The sequence below is a fragment of the Rhipicephalus microplus genome, chromosome 3, assembly GCF_043290135.1.
Source record: "Rhipicephalus microplus isolate Deutch F79 chromosome 3, USDA_Rmic, whole genome shotgun sequence".
Taxonomy (NCBI): domain Eukaryota; kingdom Metazoa; phylum Arthropoda; class Arachnida; order Ixodida; family Ixodidae; genus Rhipicephalus; species Rhipicephalus microplus.
The window spans coordinates 255,192,562-255,216,418 of record NC_134702.1 but is presented as its reverse complement, the minus strand read 5'-3'; the positions used below and the strand labels follow the sequence as shown (position 1 = coordinate 255,216,418).

General features: G+C 47.9%; 1 protein-coding gene and 1 pseudogene across 1 annotated transcript in view; one reads left to right on the top strand and one right to left on the bottom strand.

The window, feature by feature from the left end:
* LOC119168610 (neprilysin-1) overlaps positions 1–23,857 on the bottom strand; it is a 638,470-nt gene that overhangs the window by 136,634 nt on the left and 477,979 nt on the right. The window contains exon 18 of the mRNA XM_037420008.2: positions 17,789–17,856. Coding sequence (XP_037275905.2) covers positions 17,789–17,856 — 68 coding nt within the window. The remainder of the gene's footprint in view (positions 1–17,788; positions 17,857–23,857) is intronic.
* On the top strand, positions 13,143–16,428 carry LOC142803545 (uncharacterized; annotated as a pseudogene).

The window sequence follows — 23,857 nt, the reverse complement described above, 5'->3', positions numbered from 1 at the left end:
AAACTAGAGAAATGCTCTGACGTCGTCAGAGCTTTAGCGAGTTTTTGGGGCTTACTACTGTCCGTAGAGCCCTCAGAGTCCGTAGTCGGTGGGTGGGCTCGTTTGGTGGCTGAACGGTCTATTTCCATATCGCTGGCACCGACACTCGCACCGGCGGCCGCACCTGTAATCTGGTAAATGGGGTTTTACAGGCTCAGTTTGCGGGTCTGAGCCGCGTACTTGCTGGCGCGGGCGCTCGTCGTTGTCGGTGGCATAATCACTGTTGTGGTCTTGTCTGGGCCGATGATCGGAGCGTCTGCACATCCCGTCATTCGGGTGCCGCGTCCCATCGAAGCTCTCGGCGCCTCGGAGCTACTGGTGGTGCCAACTGTGTCAGAGCTGTAGCTCTCGTGGCCTCTGCTAATTACGGGCACTCGCGCTTCGGCTTTGGATGAGCTGTGTTCTTCATAGGCGTCCGGCGAGAAGTCGCTGGTCTCACACGGTGTGTGAAGGGTTGACGAGGCTTTCTCAGACAGGGAAGGCAGGTCTCCTGCGTCTTGTGGTTCAGCATGAGCGTCAGTGTCGCTCGCAGGCTCGAGCGCTGGATAATCATCTTGCAATGCTGGCGTGAGGTCGGTGCACGCTTGTTATTCGGTTACCGCTGCTGCAGCCGCTGCGAAGGACTTCGGACTGTGGCATGTCCAAACACGTTGCAGCGCGTGCAACGGGGCGTGGCAGAATCTTTGGCGATGTGGCCAGCGTTCCTGCACTTAGAGCACACTTTCTCGATACCGCGGTAGTCACACATGACATTGTAGCCTTGGACTGTCAGAAAGTTCAGTATTTGGCTTCTCATTTCCACTCGCGCCACACGGACACCTGTGCCAACCCCAGGGCGGCCCTTGAGCACTGGTTCGTGAATATGTTGCACGTTGCCGTAGGCGGAGAGAGCAGTCGCTAGGGCTGCATCGCTTACCCACAGCAGTACCCGGAATACTGTGACGTGGACTATTTCAGGACCTACGCTGACTAGTGGAACTGATTCGCCGTTCAAGAGAATGGTGCACCGGCTCTTCAGCTTGGTGGCTGCATGGACGTTTGCGGCTGCGGTGCCGCACTTAGCACCTCCCATGTGCTGGAGGGACTTGATACCGGCTGGGCCGGTTACTGCTTTGAGGGCATCTATGATGTCGTCGACGGTGCTCCCCTCTGGAGCGCTGAAGTTAAAGCAATGAGCTTTCAGCGGTGGCACTGCGAAAGCCATCACACTTTCGTCCTCGCCCTGGCTCCCACGGCTTGCGCTGTGGTGCCCGGGCGTTGGCTCACTATGAAGGCCTGGACAGAGCCGGGGGGGTTGTCCAGTGGTTCGCTTGATGCTCGACAAGATGGGGTCGACTACTGGCAGCGTGCCTGGTCGCGGGAATCTTGCCGCCAGGTAAGCGGCAAACGGAGCGTCGGCAGTCGATCAAGTACTCACAAGCGGCGAAGTGCGTTGGCATTTATAGGCTTGCCATTGAATGTTCTTGCGTTATCGCTGGTGGTGGCGTAGCTTCCAGAATGATCTGTACTGTTCGCAGAGTGAGCGTGATCTTATCCAAATGATCTACTAAAGTCCGGAAGCTTTTCGAGAACTGCAGGTGCGGTTTGCGCTGAGAATTGTGCAGTGTTTTCGGGCGATAACAAAACTTGAGAAACGGAACGTGGCAGTATTCTACCGCAGGATAACTGAATAAAGTTTACGACACTAATAATACAAGGTACGAAGCCCATTCTGAATTTCATAGGGCATCTTATTATATTTTCAGCTGAATGATTCACCAACTTACAAAATTTTGATATGCTTTTACGGGGCGGAAAATACAACAGTGATACCAGATCGTATTTTTTTGCATCCTATGGGAAATGTTGTGCAAACAAGGAACTGCCACACTATTTTAAGGAGCTGACGCCTTTTCAGGCTGAGAGCGCCCTCCTTCATTTTCGATTTGCTTCAAAAGGTTTTCAGCAACAGCATAAATCAGTGCGTTCGAGTAACCTGCGCTCAAGAGGCGCTCGACATCTGCTTTGAAACTGCGTTGCATCGAGTGCGATACATCAAGAAAGTATGGAAAGACACCAAAGTGTTGCATCGGCAGGACGGGTTTTGTCAAGGCCACTCACATGCCTCCTTGCACCGAGTGGTAAAGGAGGACGCCGGACATTCTCAGTAAAGTTTTTACTCACTCACTTTTGCATGGTGGCATTGCGGAAGGTTTTGCCCATGGAACACCCTAGTTTTTCGGGCCACCCCACCACGGTGGCCTAGCGGCTAAGGTACTCGGCTGCAGATCCGCAGGTCACGGGATCGGATCTACACTGCAGTTGCCGCATTTTCGATGCAGGCGAAAATGCTGTAGCACTGTGTGCTCACGTTTCGGTGCATGTCAAGAAACTCAGGTGATCAAAATTTCCAGAGCATTCCACAACGCTGTCTCTTAAAGTCATATGGAGATTTCGGAACGTTAAACATTACATATAAATCAATCAATTAGCTTTTTTTGCCAAGAAGGGAACCCGTGATTACCACACAGAAATGGCTGCTGCCATTTCTGTGTGTGCTGCCATTTCTGTGTGGCTAAAAAATGGTTTGTTGAAGTGTTCTTTTGAACATCAAGCAATGCAGTGAAATTGTGATGGATAATGCGTCTTATCACAGTGCTCAGGTTGAGAGGGTGCGAAGTTCATCATGAGGAAAGCCAAAATTCAGGGATAGCTGCAAACATAACTAATTTCTTTTTCGGATGAACAACTGAAGAGCGAACTGCTGGCGCTGTTTAGGCAAACTAAGCACATGTTTTTGCTGATCACATTGACGCACTTGCCAGCGCTGCCGGTCAAGAGGTTGCACACTCGCCATCTTACTACGGCGAGCTCAATCTGAGAGAGCTAGTGTGGAGCCAAGTCAAAGGCTATGCTGCATCAAAGAACACAAACTTCAAGATCAGTTTTGTCAAGAAGCTGCTTCTGCATAGAAGAATCGAAAGTGTAACTGCGCAGAACATGGTTCCGAGAGAGCACTCACGTGTGATCATAAGTCATGGGAACAGGATGGCTTTGTAGACAGCCAAAAATCAATTCTAATCATTTCTTTGGGCACAGACTCTAGTACTTCCGATAGGTAGAGCAATCAGACATCAACTGCCATGAGCATCTTCATGTGACTTTTTTCAAAGCTTCAACCAAGGATTTAACGTGTACCTTACCATAAACAGTGATTTTATTTTTCAAATGCGTCCGTCATATATATATTTTTAATTTTTATTGCGTATTGACTACATGTTTATTTAATACGAACGGAAGGAACAATACAAGGAAGGAACAAGGAACGTAAGCGAGGAGAAAAGAAGACGGTGTCACTACCTTGAAAACATTTTAATCAAGGGCTCTCACTCTGCATGAGACATGAGCGCCATTCGGCATTGGAACGCACGCATAGAGGCACTAAATGCTGCGTTAAAGCCGCTTGATCCAAGGGGCTTTATGCTAGGTGAGACATGAGTGTCATCTGGCAGGTATCTTGGACAATAAAAAAATGGTCTCTATTATTCGCGGCGAGATCGAGCTATAGGGGGCCACATCGTCCCCGCGAAAGTGTGAGTAGGCAGTTGGCGGCGGAAATACCCACCGCGGCGCTTCGTAGCCAATAGTCGGCAGATAAAATGAGTTGACTACAGTTTGCTAGTAATATCTACGCTCTTCTCTAGTGAATCGGTGCGTGACGCCTATGCAACGTCAACAATACCCGTGAGTAAAGCGCATTCTGTCTTTCATAGGGATGCTCGCCCTCAGTGACTCTCTTCACGCTTTTGCACTATATCACGCTTTTGCTGTGTTGTTTATGCGTAATTAGCTTGCGTTCTGTCTGCTACGCACTGCTGTAAAGTGACTGAACTACTTATTTAGATTTTCGTCATCTGCATAATACATGAAACAGAGAAAGAATGGTAGTAGAAAGCCCGCAAATCTGTGTGATTCATTCAGCACCACCGTTCGCACCTCATACGCATATAAGTTTTTTCTCTGTCCTTGTGTTCACCATTATTTGTGGAACAGTCGATAAGTCAAGTGAGGAAAGATTAGTGGATGACGGCGCTCTGCGCTACATTGCATTTACCACGTGTGCGCACATGTTCTTGCACCAGTAAAATCTGACATAGGAGTTCAGCTGAAAGCTTTCATCGATGAATTACGTGCATGACAGTACTACAACAAAGGCCTGGCTAATGAACAAGCATGTTATTTTTTTCAGACAAAAATGGCCACTGCATTCCGTCAGTCACGAACAATCCACACAAACGCTGAAGACAATGTAAAAATCATGAAATTTTCTGTGAAATCATACACTGCATATAAGGCTTGCCATCTGAATTATTTTCAATGTCTGGGCTCTTTAACGCGTCCCTAATTCTAAGCACACGGTTGCACACGGTAACTCTGTTTTAAGTACAGAGTAAGTACCGAAGTCTCGCAGGTTATGTGATATACTACTGACATAAAAATATGGTAATCTTTCAAGGCAGTGGTACCACGGCCATATAAACACAACTATGGCTCATTGCATGATCAATAAACTACAGAGCCGTAGTTGTACACATACCAACAGCGTGCAAGTGCATGGCCTTCGGCCTTTTTTTTTACAACCGAGAAGCGAGTCGCCATAAAACGCTGCATTTTCACAGTATTTAATAGTCCTCATGTTTGGGAATACGCCATGAGCATTTTGCGATGTGCTTGAAGCAGAATATGGCACCGACTTTGAAGTTATTCTCGTGAATGGAGGGTACGACGACAACAAACAGCACTCTGGAATGTTACACTCGCCGATCTTAAAGAACGTTTAGAGAAGGCTCTCAACGGCCATTGTTCCATCTTTTGTAGTGACTATGCTGCTCGTTGCACGCCGTCGTCGCCGGCTTTTTTTTTTATTTCACTCTGTATTGAAACTGAACTCACGCTGCAAATCAATTTCCCTGATGTATTATTTCCTCCAAAATGCTTTTGATGATAAATACATCCGAAAAAAAGTTAGGAAACCGTTTCAAAACGCTTGTGTTTACTAGTTTCCTGCGTCTTCTATTATCTTAGCGGCATACCTTTAACAACCAGCAGCTAGTAAAGGTTGCAACGATTGCTGCTACTAACCCAGGAAGCTTTTTCAGCCTATTTAACTGAGCAACTATGAAACTACCCTCGTTGCCAGATCCTTCGTAGCTGCCGCAGTATACTTTGGTGTAATCGTGACACTCTTATTCATAATTTAGACAAAATTTAATTTTATTGGCTATCTAGGCATAGAAGTTTTGTGTTACCTGATGGCACACATATAAGCGAATAGAAGGGTACACGATGCTGGGTGGAAGCCCTGCCGTGGCGGTCTAGTGTCTAAGGCACTCGGCTGCTGACCCGCAGGTTGCGGGATCGAATCCCTGCTGCGGCAGCTGGATTACAGATGGAGGCGGAAATGTTTTAGGCCCGTGTGCTCAGATTTGGGTGCACGTTAAAGAACCCCAGGTGGTCAAACTTTCCGCAGCCTTCCACTACGGTGTCTCTCATAATCATATAGTGCTTTCGGGACGTTAAACCCCACATATCAATCAATGACGAGTGGAAAAGCTCACTTGTTTTTCTTAATTTTTATGGCAGCTAACCAGTACATGGTGTGCAAGTCCACAGTGAGGGCGTAAGTAGCCTTCATGCTGTTGCTAGAACCGAAAACGGTAATATCCAGGTCTTAAAATCGTACGTGTGCGTTCGCGTGTATGTTTTCGCTTGTTATTAGTTCATATGAATCGATATGATGATATACTCAGATGTAATAATACTCATAAGCAGTCATACTCATACGTGATTATTATGGCAGGAGTGTTTCTGAATTACGCTTTTGGCTTTATTCTGTTTACACCCAAAAAGAGTGCGAGCGACTTCAAGCGCGAACCACGAGTTACCCCCGTATTGTTGAACGTCCCTTCACTCAACGCTTCACTTGAGAAAGCCGATGGAAGCACCGTCTCTAGGCACGGCAAGTCACTGCATATCAGCGACAACCTGCTGCGATTCTTAAGTGGCGCAACGTCGTTTTTGAGCTCAGCTGTGGCGCAGTGCTCAACTCTGTCGAGTGAAGGGTGAAAGTCGCGTCGGGGAGCGTTTGTGAATACGGGAGTCAGTGTTCTAGAAGCTTGACCGGTGTAGTTGACCGTTTTGTAAATATTACGCGATCAGCGAGAACATTACAGATTTTGCTGGAATTTACGTGGCCACTAGCGGTAACGCTAGAATATTCGACAGCCACACGTATGAAATCCAGTGCGCGTCACTTGCAGTTGATCGACGATTCACCGATAACAGTGCCAGTGTCAATCCCCGTAATCTGAAGTTTGTCCAAATAAACAGTTTAATTTTAGACAAGCCGTCGTTTCCTTCGTCAGCGTCACGACCCGATCACACTATGAGTATCATAAGGAAGATCATATTTGAATATGATGTCATCAACTGAGTATGCAATGACTCACGAGTATGTTGCTGTGATGCGCCCTTACCTCGGTAGTTACATGAAGCAGTTAGCTGCCATTGAATAAAGTACGTGGACAATGTTAGTTAAGTTTTTTATTATTTTGTAAAAGATTCATGGCAAAAGACACGCGCATTTAACAATATAGGCATCAACCTCTATTTGACTAATTGTAGTTTACTACAGTTAATACGGTAACTGTGTTGCTAGTGTGGTTACAAACAAATCAGTGAGAACCAATCGAGTCACCATTATTCATTGAGTAACTGAATAGTTAATTTCGCTAACCTCCATTTTACTGCCTTCACTTACTAAGAGGCTAGTTCTTTCTGCGACAAGTGAGCGGTTAGTATTTAGTCAATGAGTATGCCGATCTGTTTTTAATAGTGTATGGTTGATATTTCGGCTCCCAAAACGGGAGCCTTGCTTACAAGCACACTGAACAAAGCTCTCATTCTGGATCCTGCAACATCAGCATTTTTTTTTTCATTCTGTTGTGGTCGGTGTATTCCTCTTTTTTTGCAACGATTATTCCCGACGAGACGGGTGTTCGTCAAAGCTTTGAATCCTTCGCCAAAGTATTTGCTGAAGAAGCACGGATGGGGCACCACTTGCAAGCAAATATTGCCAAATGGTTTGCTTGGCTGAGATCAAAGAGTGAAAGAGGACAAAGACGATCTCTCTGAGCCGCTGCTTGGCTAGTCGACTCAACGAGCCCACACAAGATCCCGTGCAAGCTCCGACATCTTCCACGCCGATCTACAGCACCATCCAGAACCCGCTCATGCCTAGCCCCTTTCACGGAGAGCAGCATGAAGATGTTGACGACTGGCTGAGTGAGTTCGAACGTGTCGCAGCGATCAATTACTGGGATGATGCCGCGAAGCTCCGGAACGGATACACTTGCCTAAAAGACGGTGCCAAGACGTAGTTTTTGAACAGGGGTGGTGTTATGACATCTTGGCGCGAGTTCCAGCGTCGCCTCCTGGAGACCTACAGGAGTCCCGACAACCGCGAACGGGCGCAGCGTGCACTACAATCACGCATACAGATGCCCAACGAGACCGTCTCGATGTACGTCGAGGACATGACACGGCTTTTCAATCGAGCGGATCCTGCTATGGCAGAAGAAAAAAAAGTTGCGCCACCTCATGCGTGGTGTGAAGGAACAACTTTTTTGCTGGTTTAGTGCGTAGTCCCCCCAAAAGTGTTGCTGAGTTCCTTACTGAAGCGGCAACAATGGAGCGAATACTGCACCAACGGTCTGCTCTGTTTGACCATCAAGTGAATGCTGCCTCAACTCCCGAATTTTTCGCCACTCCTGGGAGCAAGAGCCCCGAATGGATTTGCGAGATCATCCGATCTGTCCTCCAGGAAGAAATTGAAAAGATGTACGGGAGAAGACAAATGTATGTCGGTTCTATCACCAGTGTAATCCGTGACGAGGTCCAGCAGGTGCTGCACGCCCATCGTTTTCCGCCGATGTCGGTTGATCCGGAAACGGCTCCTGTGTCTACTGACAGGCGCCGTCTTACGTACGCGGAAGCCTTGCGATCTGCCACGCTTCTTTCTGGTCAAGGAGTCCCGACCCAGACAATGCCACACGTCCCGATCCAGCCAGTGTCGCACGTCCCGATCCAGACAATGATGCCGCCAGTCGCGATTCTGTCAGCGCACGCTGGTTTGGACATCGATGGTCGGCGTGCACCGACGCGCAAGTCTTATCTCTGGCATTCGCCGGACAGACGACCCCTCGGTTATCATTGCGGTGAGGCTGGTCACATTTACCGCGAATGCCCATACCGGCCACTTGGACTGCGCGGATTTTCCGTCAATTCTCCTCGTCCCCGAATTGGTCAAAGGCCAAGGGATATCGAAGAGTATCTCGCGAAACAGCGTGCACTCTTTACACGACGGCAATCACGGTCACCATCTCCGAGGAGACCCGCAGCCACTGGGCCACGTTTCGGGGTTACGGCACGGTAACGCTTCCGAGCCCTCGTCGGGAAAACTGAAGGCAGCGGCCTTCGGGGGCAAGGTCGCCGGGACTCAAAGTGCGGAAGACCTCCCATTGACGCTTGCACGCAACGCCAAAGGCATTTCGTCAGAGAATCGCAGTACCGAAGAAACGCCGACATCCACATCTGAACCTAGTGACTGCGTGTCACTCGACATACCTGTGCTGATTGACGGTCTTCAGGTCAGTCCATTAGTAGACACTGGTGCAGACTATTCGATCATCAGCGGGAGGCTAGCGAAAGATCTCAAGAAAGTGATCACGCCGTGGAATGGAGCGCAAATCCGAACAGCTGGAGGACACGTTGTAACACCGCTGGGTCGCTGTACCGCAAGAGTGAAAATTCGTGCGTCAACGTTTGTGCTCAGCTGCCTCGTTCTTCGCGACTGTTCGCGTCAGCTGATTATAGGCATGGACTTCCTTCAGGAATACGGTGCCATCATAAATCTCCGTGAGCGCATTGTGACTTTCTCGACTCAAGGCGCAACAGATCGAGACGCTGATAACTGCTGTAGACCTGCGCTGCGTGTTGCTGACGACAAAGTGACGCTGCCGCCTCGAGCAACTGTTCCCATCGAAGGCACTTGTGAAGACATCCAAGACGGTGACGTGGTGGCTGAAAGCAACTTATCACTTCTGCTGCTCCAAGGTGTATGCGCTGCCCGAAGTGTTGTGCGCGTCCGTGACGGACAGTCAACGATACTAGTTACGAACTTCAATTACGAGCACCGGCATCTTTTCCGCGGAACCACCCTAGCTCATGGAGACCCTGCTGCCGACGTCACGGAGTGCTTTGCGTCCGAGGAAACGCATGAGGATGAGGAATGTTTAGACCGCGTCGACATTAATTCGACGCTGTCAGACGAGATGACCTTTTAAGGGAGTTTCGATGTTGCTTCCCCTCTTCTTCTAAAGTCCGTCAAACACACCTCACGAAGCATCGAATTATTACCGACGATGACGTCCGCCCCATCCGGCAGCAGCCTTATCACGTTTATGCCAAAGAACGCGAGGCTAATCAGACACAAGTAAAAGAGATGCTCGATGACGGGATTATTCAACCATCCAGCAGCGCTTGGTCTTCGCCAGTCGTTCTAGTAAAGAAAAAAGACGGAACGCAGCGATTCTGTATTGACTACAGGAAACCTAATAGCGTCACAAAAAAGGACGTCTACCCGCTTCCACGGGTCCACGACTCCCTTGACAGGTTACGACGCACAAAGTATTTTTCGTCCATCGATCTAAAGAGTGGCCATTGGCAAATTGAAGTGGATGAACGAGACCGAGAAAAAACCGCCTTTGTGACTCCAGACCGGACTTTACGAATTCCGAGTTCTTCCCTTCGGCCTCTGTTCTGCACCAGCCACTTTTCAGAGGATGATGGACACAGTTCTTGCTGGCTTGAAGTGGCAAAGCTGCCTTGTCTACCTCGATGATGTGGTCATCTTTTCCGAGAGCTTCGAAGAATATCTGAAGCGTCCGAGAAAGGTTCTGGAAGCCATTCGCACAGCTGAACTCACGCTGAAACCTCAAAGATGCCATTTCGGCTATGAAGAGCTGAAATTTCGTGGACATGTCATTAGTGCGGATGGAGTGCAACCTGATCTAGACAAAACTGCTGCTGTCGCCGCCTTCCCTGTTCCATCAGATGAAAGAGCAGTACGCCGTTTCCTCGGCTTGTGCGCGTATTATCGCCGATTAATCGTCAACTTCTCGAAGATAGCTGAACCTCTTACGCGACTCTCCCGAGATGACGTGCCCTTCACTTGGGACGCAGAACAAGATACAGCGTTCACAGAGTTACGACAGAGAATTCAAACAGCCCCTGTTTTTGCCCATTTTGATGAGGACGCTGCTACAGAAATTCATACAGATGCCAGCAACGTCGGACTTGGCGCTGTCCTTGTACAACGACACGGCAGCGTTGAGCATGTGATAGCTTACGCCAGTCGTACTCTTTCTCGAGCCGAGACCAACTATTCTACGTCAGAAAAAGAATGCCTCGCAGTCGTGTGGGCGACGACCAAATTTTGGCGTTACCTCTACGGTCGTCCCTTCAAAGTGGTGACTGACCACCACTCGCTCTGCTGACTGGCAAATCTCGGAGATCCATCCGGCCGTCTCGCACGGTGGAGTTTGCGTTTGCAGGAGTTCGATATTACGATTGTGTACAGGTCCGGGCGCAAACAGGAAGACGCCGACGCGCTTTCTCGAGCACCTGTGGGGAACGCTGTGAGGGGCTTCGAAGATGAAGATGCTTTTCTCGGAGCAGTTAGCGACTCCCAATTGATGTCAAAGCAGTGGGCAGACGACGAATTACGCCCAGTCCTTGATTCCCTGGAAGGCCGCAACTCTCAGGTCCCTCAACGCATTGCTCGCGAACTGTCCTCTTTTTGTCTAAGAAGAGGCATTCTTTACAAGAAAAACGCCCGTGGTAGCGACAAAGCCTTACTACTCGTTGTTCCTACTGACATGCGTGATGAGATCCTCCTTGCGTGCCACGACGAGTCCACGTCAGAGTCAGGACATTTGGGCTATTCACGAACTCTCGCCAGAGTACGCCAACAGTATTACTGGCCGCGACTATCAACTAGTGTGCATCGATATGTGAAAGGCTGCCGTGAGTGCCAGCACCGCAAAACTCCGCCTGTCAGACCCGCGGGCCCGCTCCAGCCGATCGCACCGCCACGGACACCGTTTGACCTCGTGGGAATGGACCTTCTTGGGCCCTTCCCTTTGTCGTCCTCTGGGAACAAATGAATTATAGTTGCGACGGATTATATTACTCGTTATGCTGAAACAAAAGCTTTACCCCATGGCACGGCCTCTGAAGTTGCGGAGTTCTTCGTGCACCAAATCGTCCAACGGCATGGTGCCCCGTCACGCGTGATTACGGACAGAGGGACGTCGTTTACAGCACGAATGATGGAGGACATTTTTAAACTGAGCTGCACAAGTCATCGAAAAACAACGGCTTATCACCCGCAATCCAATGGACTGACAGAGAGGCTTAGCAAGACCATAGCGACATGCTGTCAATGTACGTGGACGTACAACAGAAAACCTGGGACGAGATTATTCCTTACATCACGTTTTCTTACAATACGGCAACGCAAGAAACAAATCGATTTCCGCTTTTCCGACTTGTTTACGGAAGCAACGTGCGAACCATGCTCGATGCTATGCTTCCGTGTGACCAAAGCAATGAACTTGCTCAAGACGCTGAGCAATACACTCAATACGCCGAAGAAGCTCGTCAGCTAGCTCGCATAAACACCAGTCACCAGCAAGATACAGACGCATGACGTTACAACCTCCGCCATCGAAATGTCACCTACCACCCTGGGGACCAAGTGTGGGTGTGGATTCCTGTACGGCGACCAGGCTTATCTGAAAAACTCCTAAGCCGTTATTTTGCACCGTACAAGGTTCTTAGACGAGTCACAGGTGTTACCTACGAGATATTTCCGGACGGCGCAGCGTCTCCTCGTCGACAGCTTCGGCCCGAAACCATGCATGTCGTTCGGATGAAGCCCTACTTCACACAGTAGCCCTTGTGGTTTCACGTGCTACGACATGCCGTGACTTTGCGTTGCTGCTGCTGTTGTGTTCTCCAGTGTTTTTATGCCTTTTCTTTTTGCGCTTGGCGCAAGCGTTGACGAAACTTCCTCATTTGCACTGCGAGTACTGGCACTCTCTCTCTTTCTTTTGGTTCTCTATATCTGCGTGTGTATACCTTCATTTTTTTATTTACGAGCATCGAGTCGATGCCTTCAATGGGGGAGACGATCTCTCTGAGCCGCTGCTTGGCTAGTCGACTCAATGAGCCCATTATATCAAGTTGTCCTGAATAACGTGACATTATTCATAGTGTCCAGTATATCAGCTCAGCTGTTTACACCATGATCGTGTTTTTACAAGAAATTACTGTATGTTAAAGTATATTAATTAACAAGGCATGTGTCACAGTTACACTTAAAACGCACTGTTGTCGATTCACTGTTCGGCTATGCTAGTTAAAGTAGGAGCGTGGGCCTAAGTCGGGTCCGACGAGTGGTCGGGGCGGGCCGGGTAACCGAATTTTTTCATCGTGTGCGGGCTGGGACCAGGTATCGCTTCGAATAACCACACCGGGCCAACACCACCTAGATTTTTTTTCAAGGCCTCGGCAAGCCTCCATCTCCCCAGCGTGACGTCACTGCTGTGAGATCAGTGAGAAAGCAACGCTCGACTGGCTGAGGTTGGAATGGCTTGCGGCTTCTCTTCGCCAAATAGACAGACAATCTTTTTTGCTTCTAAGCAAGTTTTCAGTAGGCAAACTGTAGGAAATTATTACCTGCTATCTAACAAAAAAAGCTTAGCAATATTTTATCTTTCTAAAGATGTACTTATTTACTTGATTTATTCACGCTTTAAACATTTTTGTGCACAGCCGAGCGAAGTTGGCAGCGCATGACAGTGCGTCTGGCCACATTTATTTTACGTGCTCGCTCACTCTGCTGGCTGTTGTGGTTGTAGGCTAGTTGCATTGTGTTACCGCTCACGCTGTTTTTTTCTTTCTCTTGTGCTTTGTGAGCATGGTTGGGTAAACTACGCAATATGCCTGGATGCTGCTGTGCACCGGGGTGCAACTCTAACTATGGTCATGGACCTAAAGCGCGTGTCTATCGGTTTCCGATGGACGCCGACCAAAGAACCGCATGGACGAGAGCGATCCCTCGCAAGGATTTCGCGCCCACAAAGTACACTGTCGTCAGTGCGTTCTTTCACTTGTCGCAGGTGCCTACGCATGTGTAAACTCACTCAGCTATGCAACTAAAAACCATTCAATTTTCATTATTTGTAAGCTATGCCTTCGGGGCACTTGCAGCATATTTTACGAAGGACGTGAGATACGCAGTATTAGTAATCGTACTGTTTGCCTAATTTTTGTTTTCGCGCGACCAGTCTTGACAAACAGGTACTTTCCTCGCAATCTCACGCCTAGCTGATGGCCTGAGTCACTCTAAACGGACTGCAGTGCCTGATGAAATGCTATGAGAGTTAGATTTACTAAACAGCGCACGCCTGTTGGGCCGCCTAACAAGGCATTGCTACTATGATAATGCCTAATAATACAACCACATTTTCTGATATGTAGTTGACGAATGTCCACTAACTTTTTCTTGCTTGATTTTTGTGCTATAAGCTCTGTTTCATTTTCGTTTTTTTTCGTGTATGTGAGAAGCACTTTTATACAAGTGATTTTGTTACCACGTCGACCTATCAAGATGAGAAAACCGGACGAGTACTAGAAGTTCCTCTCCAGCTGAGACGACTCAAGTCTGGTGCTATCCCGAGCCTATTTCCAAACTACCCTTCGTATCTTTCTCGTCCCACTACTGTTGTCCGGGAAGGCCCTGAAGAGAAGCGGCTTTGTCTAGAGGGAGAATCGCTACAGAAGGCAATAAGGCAGTCCGCTGAACCTCACGAAGAAGAGAAGAAAATGAATAACATCAGTACTTTCGAAGACTTGCTCACCGCTCTGACAAGTTTCTAGACAAACACCTTCTGGACAAAACTTGTTACTCACGACAAAGTCCTCTTCCTAAACTTCGATTCTCAAGAAGCTCCAACTGTGCGTTTTTCTGTGACAGTGTCAGCTGATTTGATTGTGAAAGTGTTCGTTGGTGACGTGCAGCTTAACAAGCTTGGGACCCTCATGCTTCCTGTTAATTTGTTTGATCTGCGCGAAATCGACAAGGTTCTTATTGCTGTGCAAATTTTGGCAGGAAACTTCTCCGACAGCGAAGAACGCTTGCAGGTTGTCATGAAGAAGACAGTGGAAACACTGGATTAACTAGCGTCACAAAGTTTCCCACATGAGTGGCAAGTGGAAGTTGTCAAGTTCGTAAAACAGCAAGTCGGCATTTTACTGAGCAGAACTTCGAGATACCCTGTGGACTTGCTGGTATTTGCTAGCCTTGTGTTCACAATAACTCCACATGCGTACAGATTTATTAGGTCCACATCAAAGTTGAAACTTCCACATCCCGACACAATTAGACGTGTTTGTGGGTCATACCGTGTGAATCCATGTTCTGAGCAACAAGATGCTTTATTTCTGTCGTATGCAAAGAGACTGGCCGTAGGAATGGATGACCACGAAAAAACTGTGACGCTTGTCATGGACGAAATTCATCTGCAGCCCTACATTGACTACAAAGTTGGTGGTCTAGTAGGAATGCCTACAAACAGTCAAAACGCAGCAAAAACTGCATATGTGTTTATGATTCAAAGCCTCCAGTCGTCAAGCAAAGACGTAGTGCACATCCTTCCAGTGGCGAAAATAGATGCAATACAGCTGCATCAATTTCCTCGTGAGCTTAGAATGGTCGGCAGGCAACAGGCTTTCGAGTAATCGCGGTTGTTTCAGACAACTACTCCGTCAATGGGAAGGCAATGTCATTTTTTTCAGAGCCACGGAAGGTTGACACGGTGTACAAGCATTCATCAGACCAATCAAGGCCATTGTTTTTTATTTTAGATTCTGTTCATGTTTTAAAATGCATACAAAACAATTGGCTTAATCAGCATAACAGTGGTAAATGTATGTTTTTTCAAGACATCAATGAACTACCTGACAAGCCGTGCGTGCTAACAGCTTCATTCAACACGCTGCTAGAGCTCCATGAGAGAGAAAGAAATGAGCTTGTACGACTTGCTCCAACATTGTCTTTGAAGGCACTGAAACCTTCGAACTTAGAGCGACAAAACATGAAACTTCTTCTCAATGTGTTCAACAGTGTCACAATCACAGCTCTCAACAGTGCACAAGCAGCAGAACTGCAGCATGCCAAAAGCACGGCTGATTTTATCAGCACTGTCGTAATGTAGTGGCGCATAGTGACTTTTAAGACGCCGGATAAAGGGAGGCAGCTTCGAGATGACTGACAAGAGCACATAAAGGCAGTTTGTTACCCAAGTCGAGTTTTTGAACAAAATAGTCAGTTGGCTCAACTACTGGAAAAGCCTCAAGCATGACACTGGTCATGTCAGTCATGATACGCACAATGCATTGCGTCACACGTCTCTTGCTCTTGTTCAGGTGACAAGCTACTGCCTTGAAAAGCTGGGATTCAGGTACGTCTTACTGGGGAAATTCCAGTCGGACTGCCTTGAAGACCGGTTTGGCAGGTACCGACAGTTAAGTGGCGCACAGTATCATATCTCCATACGGCAGATGTATGAAACGGAGCACAAATTGAGGCTGCAGAAGGTCCTCGAGCTGCAGGAGAGTGACGAAATTCCGCTATGTGCCTCCACTGATGAATTTCGTGATGCTTTAAAGCAATTCCAGATTGTAGTTGGAAAAGAGGACATTGCTGCAAAGCAGCACACACTTCCAGCTACAACTTATGTCTCTGGTTATTGCGCACATGCTGCACTCAAGAAGCTTAAATGTGCATTCTGTAAAGAGAATCTAGTTGTTGAGAGTAGGACTTTTACAATCGAGGCAGACGAGCTCATAGGGAGTATCACAAGAGGTGGACTTAAGTTTCCCCAAGCCATCGTTGGGAACGACGTACTGATGATGAATATTGTTCTCGAGAAACTGACAAGTGAAAAACACGCAGCCAAATTTTATGCCTGTGAAAAGCAGAAAGAACTGCTTTCAATGACAACACTCTTCCTTGAGTGGAATTAAGACTTTGATGTTTGTGACAATGGCCATTCGCCACATGTAGTGATGGGGTACATACTTAGTGCAGCAGCCAACTCTTTCTTAAACAACCTTTGCAAACGAGAAAACAACAAGCTGTCTGAAGCCAAAGCAGCTAAACGGAAACTGAAGACACTCCAGGCGTAATCTCTCGCACATGACTGATGATGTGTCCTTTGTGTTTATAAAGCCAAATAGTTAGAGCTCTCAGTTTCAACACCTTCTACAAGATCATTTTAAAAATGTTAAAAGCTTTAGCTCCACAATTTTTTAAAGTATTGTCACATTTTTTCTTTTGCTGTGAACATTACCTTTCTTTTGGCACTTGAGCTGTTATGTGTAAGAATAATTTGAAGATTTAAATAGATCATATCTAACCCATTTCGTGTGTGTTCAATTACATCTACTGAATATAAGTCAATTAGGTGTCGAAAAGATTTTACAGGTAATGTCATGTTTGCTTTATTTTACTTTTTATGAAAATATCGTATGTGAAAAACTTCGCAAGAATCCTCGTTCAATGACTTTATTTCATTGTTGGTTTGTTTTTAAAAGCATTTTATATATTAAAACATGCAGTCTTGTTTTGACACAAATCTGGTTCATTTACTGAAATGCAAAATAGACCCTCTAATGCCTTCAAAACTTTACATAAACCAACGAGTCCGATAACGCGCCTTACTTCAGTATAATCATAACTCACTGAGGCACACTTTCTCACGTGTGGTATTATAGCCAATAGACTTATTTTCATTTCCCGTTACCACTGCTCTGCTGCTAGGCGTGAACTTCTCCAATGCACGATGAGCTCATCACAAGGTTCTGCTACAATTGTAAATATAAGTGTAAGTATCAAAAACTTTTCGGGGTCTATAACATTTACACCTGTTGCTAACAAAAATTCCTTCTAGGCAAGCCCGTAGCCAAAAAAAAATTTTCGGGTGGTGGGGCACGTGTTGAAGTGCTTGACAAACGCCTATTTTCACTATTTATTCTCAGTAAAACAGCCCCCTCCATCGGGATTTCGGGGAGGGGGGGAGGGGCCCTCCTGATTCTTCCCCCCTGGCCATGGGCCTGCTTCTAGGTGTAAATCTCTCAGAAAAAAAAGCTACGAGTGCAACTGGGCCGCAGAATGACAAAACGCGAACGTGTGCCGATCATTTGAGTGAAGCCAGCCAGGCAGATCTCACACTGACTACGTCACGTAGGCTTGCGGAGGCCTGAAAAAAAAAGTCTAGGTGGTGTTGACCGGGCTCGGACGGGCACGACTAAACAAGTGCCTCCGGGCCCGAGCCGAAAATCTCGGCTCTTCAACAGTGCACAAGTCTCTCTTTAGTCCGGCTTCAATGCGCCGACACGCGCATCATGTTCAATTCTTACTAACCCCGTCTCTACGGACCCAGGCTTCTTCCGCACAGACTACGGAGTTTACTAATTCCCCAGAATTTTTTTGCCCATGTCATTCCGTGGTTGCAGAAGTTTAGTACTTGCTGAAAACTATACACGCAGTGAAAACGTGGCCGCATTGAACTGAAGCACTTACCATTTTGAGGACAGACCTTAGCCAGCTCTCTTCCTATACGATATGTCACCCTGGGATCGTCGAACGGACTGTAAAAAAAGAAAAAAAATATTCGCTGCACATTTACGAAGTGGGTGCTGATGGCAGGGGAAGGACGAAGAAGTGTGCATTAAAATATGAATCCTGGCCTTCCAAGGTATTTCAGTCTGGTTTTAAATGTGGAGCATTTGTTAGTCACACGTTGTCGCGGATCTGGAGTCGGTGGCGCCGTGCGCACCCCCACTGCTCATGCTCGCGTCTCGTGGCATCTGTCGCTCCCCTCCCCACTCTTTCACCTTACAAAGCCGACGCAGGCAGCCTCTGCTGGTCAAAAATTCACACCATCTTCCCAACGAGAACCCTGATAAGATTAGAAGCAGCAACTTTGCGCGTGGGTGTCATCACGAGTTGAACGATGCTAACGCAGGTGCTGTGGTGAGAGCTGGAAGATGAGCTTGAAGTGATGGTTGGCGTAGGTTTTGTCTTTCCATCAGCGTGTACATGGGCGCTGGACTAGAGCTGGCACGCGTTTTGCCTCGACTACCACGGCCTTGTGATTGGTGAAGTGCACGCTGACAGGTTCGTGTAGACATTTGACATCGAAGTCGGCAAATACCACGTTGATGCACGTTCCACCTATCGTATTTATTCTAGAAAGTTAGGTGTCGTCATCATCATCAGCAGCAGCAGCAGCAGCAGCAGCAGCAGCAGCAGCCGCAGCAGCAGCAACCTGACTACGTCCACTGCAGGATAAAGACCTCTCCTATGTTCAGCCAGTCAACTCGGTCCTGTGCTTGCTGCTGCCACTTGGTACCCGCAAACTTCTTATTCTCATCTGCCCACCTAACTTTCTGTCTCCCCCTATACCACTTAGCTTCTCTGAAAATCCAGGCTGTCACCCTTAATGACCAGCGGTTATCCTACCTAGGCACCACATGCCCGGCGCATGTCCATTTCCTCTTCTTGATTTCAACTATGATATCCTCAACCCCGCTTTGTTCTCCGATTCACTACGCTCTCTTCCTCTCTCTTAAGGTTACACCTATCATTTTTCTTTTCATCGCTCGATGCGTCGTCCTCAATTTAAGCTGAACCATTTATAGAAACCTCCAGGTTTGTGCAAGTATCGGCAAGTTGCAGCAGTTACATACGTTCCTCTTGAGGGACAGTGACAATCTACCAGTCATAATATGCAAGTGCTTGGCAAATGTTCTCCACCCCATTCGTATTCTTCTAGTTACTTCCATCTTGGGGTTCGTCTTCATGGTTATTACCTGTCCTCAGTAAACATAGTCTTTTATAACTCTATGTGCACTATTACCTATCTGACAGCAGTGTTTTTTTCCGAGGTTGATGTGCATTACTTTAGTTTTCTGCAGATTATTTTTAGACCTACCTTTCTGCTCTGCTCGTCTAAGTCCATAATTAGGAGTTTCGATTCATCGCCTGAACTCCGCAAGGAAATGTCATTGACGTTTGGCATGCGTCATGTTTATTGTGCGTAAGCCGACAAGCCGGTGATGTAGCGCGTGGAGGTAGCGGCAGGTGTTGCGGGAGAGCGGACGAACGAGGCGGCAGCTGCGGGCACTGCAGCGAGCGCGTGACAGGCGAGGGAGAGAGTGACGTCAGCGCGCATCTGGGGCGCGATCTGCTAGGCACAGCTTCAGCATTTGCGACGAGGCGAGTGCGTCTTGGTGCGTTCGTACACACACACAGAGGGACAGCATTGCACAGCCTTGTCAAAGAGATGCTTTGCATCTAAAAAAACTGTCTGATCGCGCTTTACAACCGTTCATTGGCCACCCCGTCAATGTAGGCAATAGATCAAGCCTTCGGAATCGAGCAAAGGGCGTTTTTACTTGGATTTCGCTTCACTTAACGCTTTGCTTGAATTGAGTAGAACTGCTTGAAGCAACAGTACCTTCAACCAGTAGTGAGGCACGACCCAGCATCAACATCCCACCCCTCGTTGAAAACAACGCTTCTACTTCATTCAATAAATAACAATAAAACCATCTCGCGCTAAACGGAACGATGTGTAGATGCGAGCAGCGGGTGCTAAGAGCTGCTCCACATCTAATTAAGACGAAATAATCATTAAGCATTCGCAAACCGCTGGCAATTAGGCTTCACGCGATACCCATACCACTTCGTGATGCATTTATTCTCTCCATGGGAAGATGTGGGCAGCTTTTTTATGTTGTGGCCTTTTATTTTGTGTGTCTTGATTAAGAGCTCTCGGTAACCTTTGCGTTGTTTACAGATGTTTTGGTTCACGTTAGCGTTGACCGTTTGCCTCATTTACGACGCTGTGGCGTTTCATTTTTTTCTGGCTAAGGGCCTTTTCTATTTTGTGTTTCTCGAATGTCTGTTCTGTCATAAGCTTTCAAATATAGGTGGCTAGATGTTGTTTTTACGGTGTTTTAGCCTTTCATTTTTTTTCAAAACATGCGCATGTTATTTGCACTCTGTAGATGGTATTTTGCACAAATGCTTCGCACAAATGCTTCGCACAAATGCTTCGCACCTGTGCTTCGAATTTGGACCACAGTAAAGCGAGCCTTGACGACAGCAGCCAGGCATTGTGGGACCCTAGAGTGATGGTGATTGTGGTATATATTTAGGGGGGAACCTCCTAAAGCAGTGGGTGTGTTCATGCATGTCTGTGACCGGTACGTCACCACCTAGTTGTATGACTTACTCAGGAAGTGGCGCTAGTGTAAGTGACAGAAACACAGACAGACAAACAGACAGGCAAACAGAGAGACAGACAGACAGACGCACAGATGGACGGGCAGACAGACGCACGGGTGGACGAGCGGACACATGGACGGACACACAGACGCGCGGATGAACAAACGCGGTACAAACGAAAGCAAGAATGAACGGACGAGTGAAAAGATGGACGCAAGTACGGACGCTTCACCCTGCTCATCATCATTCACTTCGTAGATATGCTGCAAATGTTTTGTGTATTTTATTTGCAGAATCAAAGCACTTCCCGTTATACTTTTTTTACTCCATATGAAGCAAGTCTATTCAATTGGCCGATTGAAAGCGTCCCCTGTTTGTTACATAGGCAGATGAAGCAGCTTTGACGCGAGATGCCCTTCACGAAAAAACTTTTCTGCTCCGCGAAAATCAGCCGATGTGACCGGAAGTCCAGCGTGCCCACTCCTGGAAAATGAGAGTTGCACCCATCGAGTTTCATTCTGAACCTGCCATTTGCTCCAGAGGGAGCGTCTGTGTTCGATTGTAGGTTCCTTCTGTGGCCCTCTGCCAGAGTGAAATGATCCAATGCAGAGTTCGTCGGCCTCTCCGAATCTGCCAATTGATGACACGATCTATTTTTTTCCAGAACAACAACAAGAAAACAGGGGGAAGGTGCCGGTGCAGAGAGTGGTTGCTTTAATTCAGAGGAGGTCGGCGGGGATTGCTTAGGATACCGCAGCCACAACCACGCACTGGATGAGTCAGCGTAAGTATTCTGGCTCGGAGGCACGCAAAAGGGACTTTCACGACTGAGGTGTTTGTGTTTTCTGTATTGTAGCGCGTGCACATTCACACCATATGGGTGTGTATCACCAGATATGAGCAGTGTTTGCCCCTTGGCACTATCTGTTCTGGAAAAAATTCCGCTTTTAGGAGGAGGTTTGGGAAGCAGCCGGTCGTTGGTTTGCGCGATTGGACACCCTGTCGTTTTGTTAGATCGTGGTGTGCAGGAGGGCATACGCTTCTTCTGAGCCGGTAGTACTGGGCGTTGTCTGCATACGTGGTGAGTAGTGTGCCGCGTGACATTCCTGCGTCAAAGGAAGCTGCACGGGGAACACTACACAAGGTTCTACACCCTACATATGATTATGAGAGAAGTGCTAGTGCATGGCTCCGGAAATTTCAGCCATCTGCTCTTTCTAACAATCACTGACATTACACAATATACGGGCCTCTACCGATTCTCCTCCATAGAATTAGACTGCCACGGCCAGGATAGAACCCGCGCCTTTCGAGTCAGCAGCCGCACACCTTAGCATATTATCCACTGAAACAGATTGGCGCTGTGAACATGTCTCTGTCATCGTGTCAGCCTTTAAAGAGTGCCCCCCCCCCCGCATTTTGGCCATAAATGGTTCCACTGTGAGCACAGGAGCCGCTGTATTTTCCACAGATGCTGCTCTTGTCTCTCGATTCCGATCATCCGACAGCGCCGAGTAGTGGCTGCATACGGTCGCGCAACTTTGCATCACTCGACTAATGGCTTGAAAACGTCCAGCTCCAAGCTGTCTCCTGCCGCTTTGCCAGCACTGTTCGTATCGTCCCACTGGCTTTGGCAGCGTCAGGGGACCTTAAGGTCACCCCAACCGAGAACTTCGAATGTTCCGGTGCGATCTAATATAGCCCTTGGATCAACCAGGCTGCTTGGCATAGGCACATTGGATATTCGCTTGCCATCATACCACCACCAGCTCCAGTGAAATACTGCAGTCGCAGCTTCCAGGGTGACATTTTTTTGTATACCATCACTAATACTCTCGGCACCTGCCATGCCTGGCTGGACTATTAGAAATGGCCGGTAGCTATCGTCCACCTTCGTGATGTAGCCAAGGCATGGCACAGCTATGAAATCGTCCAACAACAGTCCTGACCTGAATGCGTGCCTCACTTACCACCATTTTTCGACTACATTTATATGCGTGTAGCACTTTTCACAGGAACACACTCTGTACCGCTCATAGAGGCTGTGAAGCTCAGAACCTCGACGTTGCAGCTCAGGCCCTTACTATCCCGCTTTGTTGCCGCTGACCGAAATTACGAGTGCTGCCACGACGGTGCAGCTGCGCCCCGCACCAACGTTCTTACCCGCTGAATTCAAGCTCCTGATTATGCCCTGCCAATGGTATAGCTGCGTCCTCAGCTCCTTCACAGTAAGGTTCGCCGAACGCCCTACTATATACATCATCACGGATACCGACACAATCTAAAAGCCGGGCTTCGCGTTCCAGACCTCAGACTGCTTCTGGACCAACCTCGAGACATTTCTTACTAGAGACAAAGCCCACCTCCAAGTCAGCAAAGTCGATTCCATGGATGCCGCTCATGATCACTTCGACTCGTGGAAAGGCAAGCTGCTTTAATACTTGGCACGCATCCATTCTAGAAGCCGATCGAGTTATTGACCGCAGATGATCAGCTTGCGCTGAGTGGGAGCCAAATGGCTGATACAAGGGAACTGTCTGTATAATATGCAGTGTGTGCTGATAGCGTCAATAATGGCTTTCAACGTCTCCACGCATACGACTCCGCACACGACGGTTACAACATCTCTAAGGCAAGCAGCAGATGATTGGCAGCTTGGCAGAGGAAGTCACGGCGAACACAATACCGTCCACCGCGCTAGTAAAGGCCATTTGCCAGAATTATGTTTGGCACTTTAACCAAGTAACTGCGTGTTGCAAAGTCGGTCACTGCGATGCACCTGGTGTGGCCCTCCAGATCTGCTTCTGGGAAATCATCGAACCAAAGTGCAGCGTGGTCGGGCAGTAGTCGGGTGTCGTTCTTCAAAGACGTCATCGTCAAAGCACCCAGTGTTGTATCGACCGACGACAGTGATACAGTTCATGTCGGTCACCAGAGACATTGCTGGTGCTTCGCTTATCCGCAGTGATGGCCGAGTGTGGTTACAATGAGCAGCAGCGTAGCTTTAACCCTCGTGGTCGACCCACACGCAGAAAAAAATTGACAGAAACGGTAAATTTCTAAGGTGTGTTCGGCGACAGCTTGTTTCATTGAGATGGGGTCGGTCAGAATTATAGTGAGCTAGTCAAAATGGAACACGTGGTTCATCACCAATCTTGCGTTTGTAGCACGCTCGGCACAGCTACATTACGCGAGCACAGCAAGAGCACAGCAAGAGCACAGTTTAGTCCGATCGACGCGAACGGCGTTCGTCGGTTCGCCCCGGCCACCACCTGGCACCATGCCAGGACTTGGCAAGACGGAAAGACTGACTGGCATGAGACAAAAGTTTTCGTCTCAAATATACGAGGTCAAAAT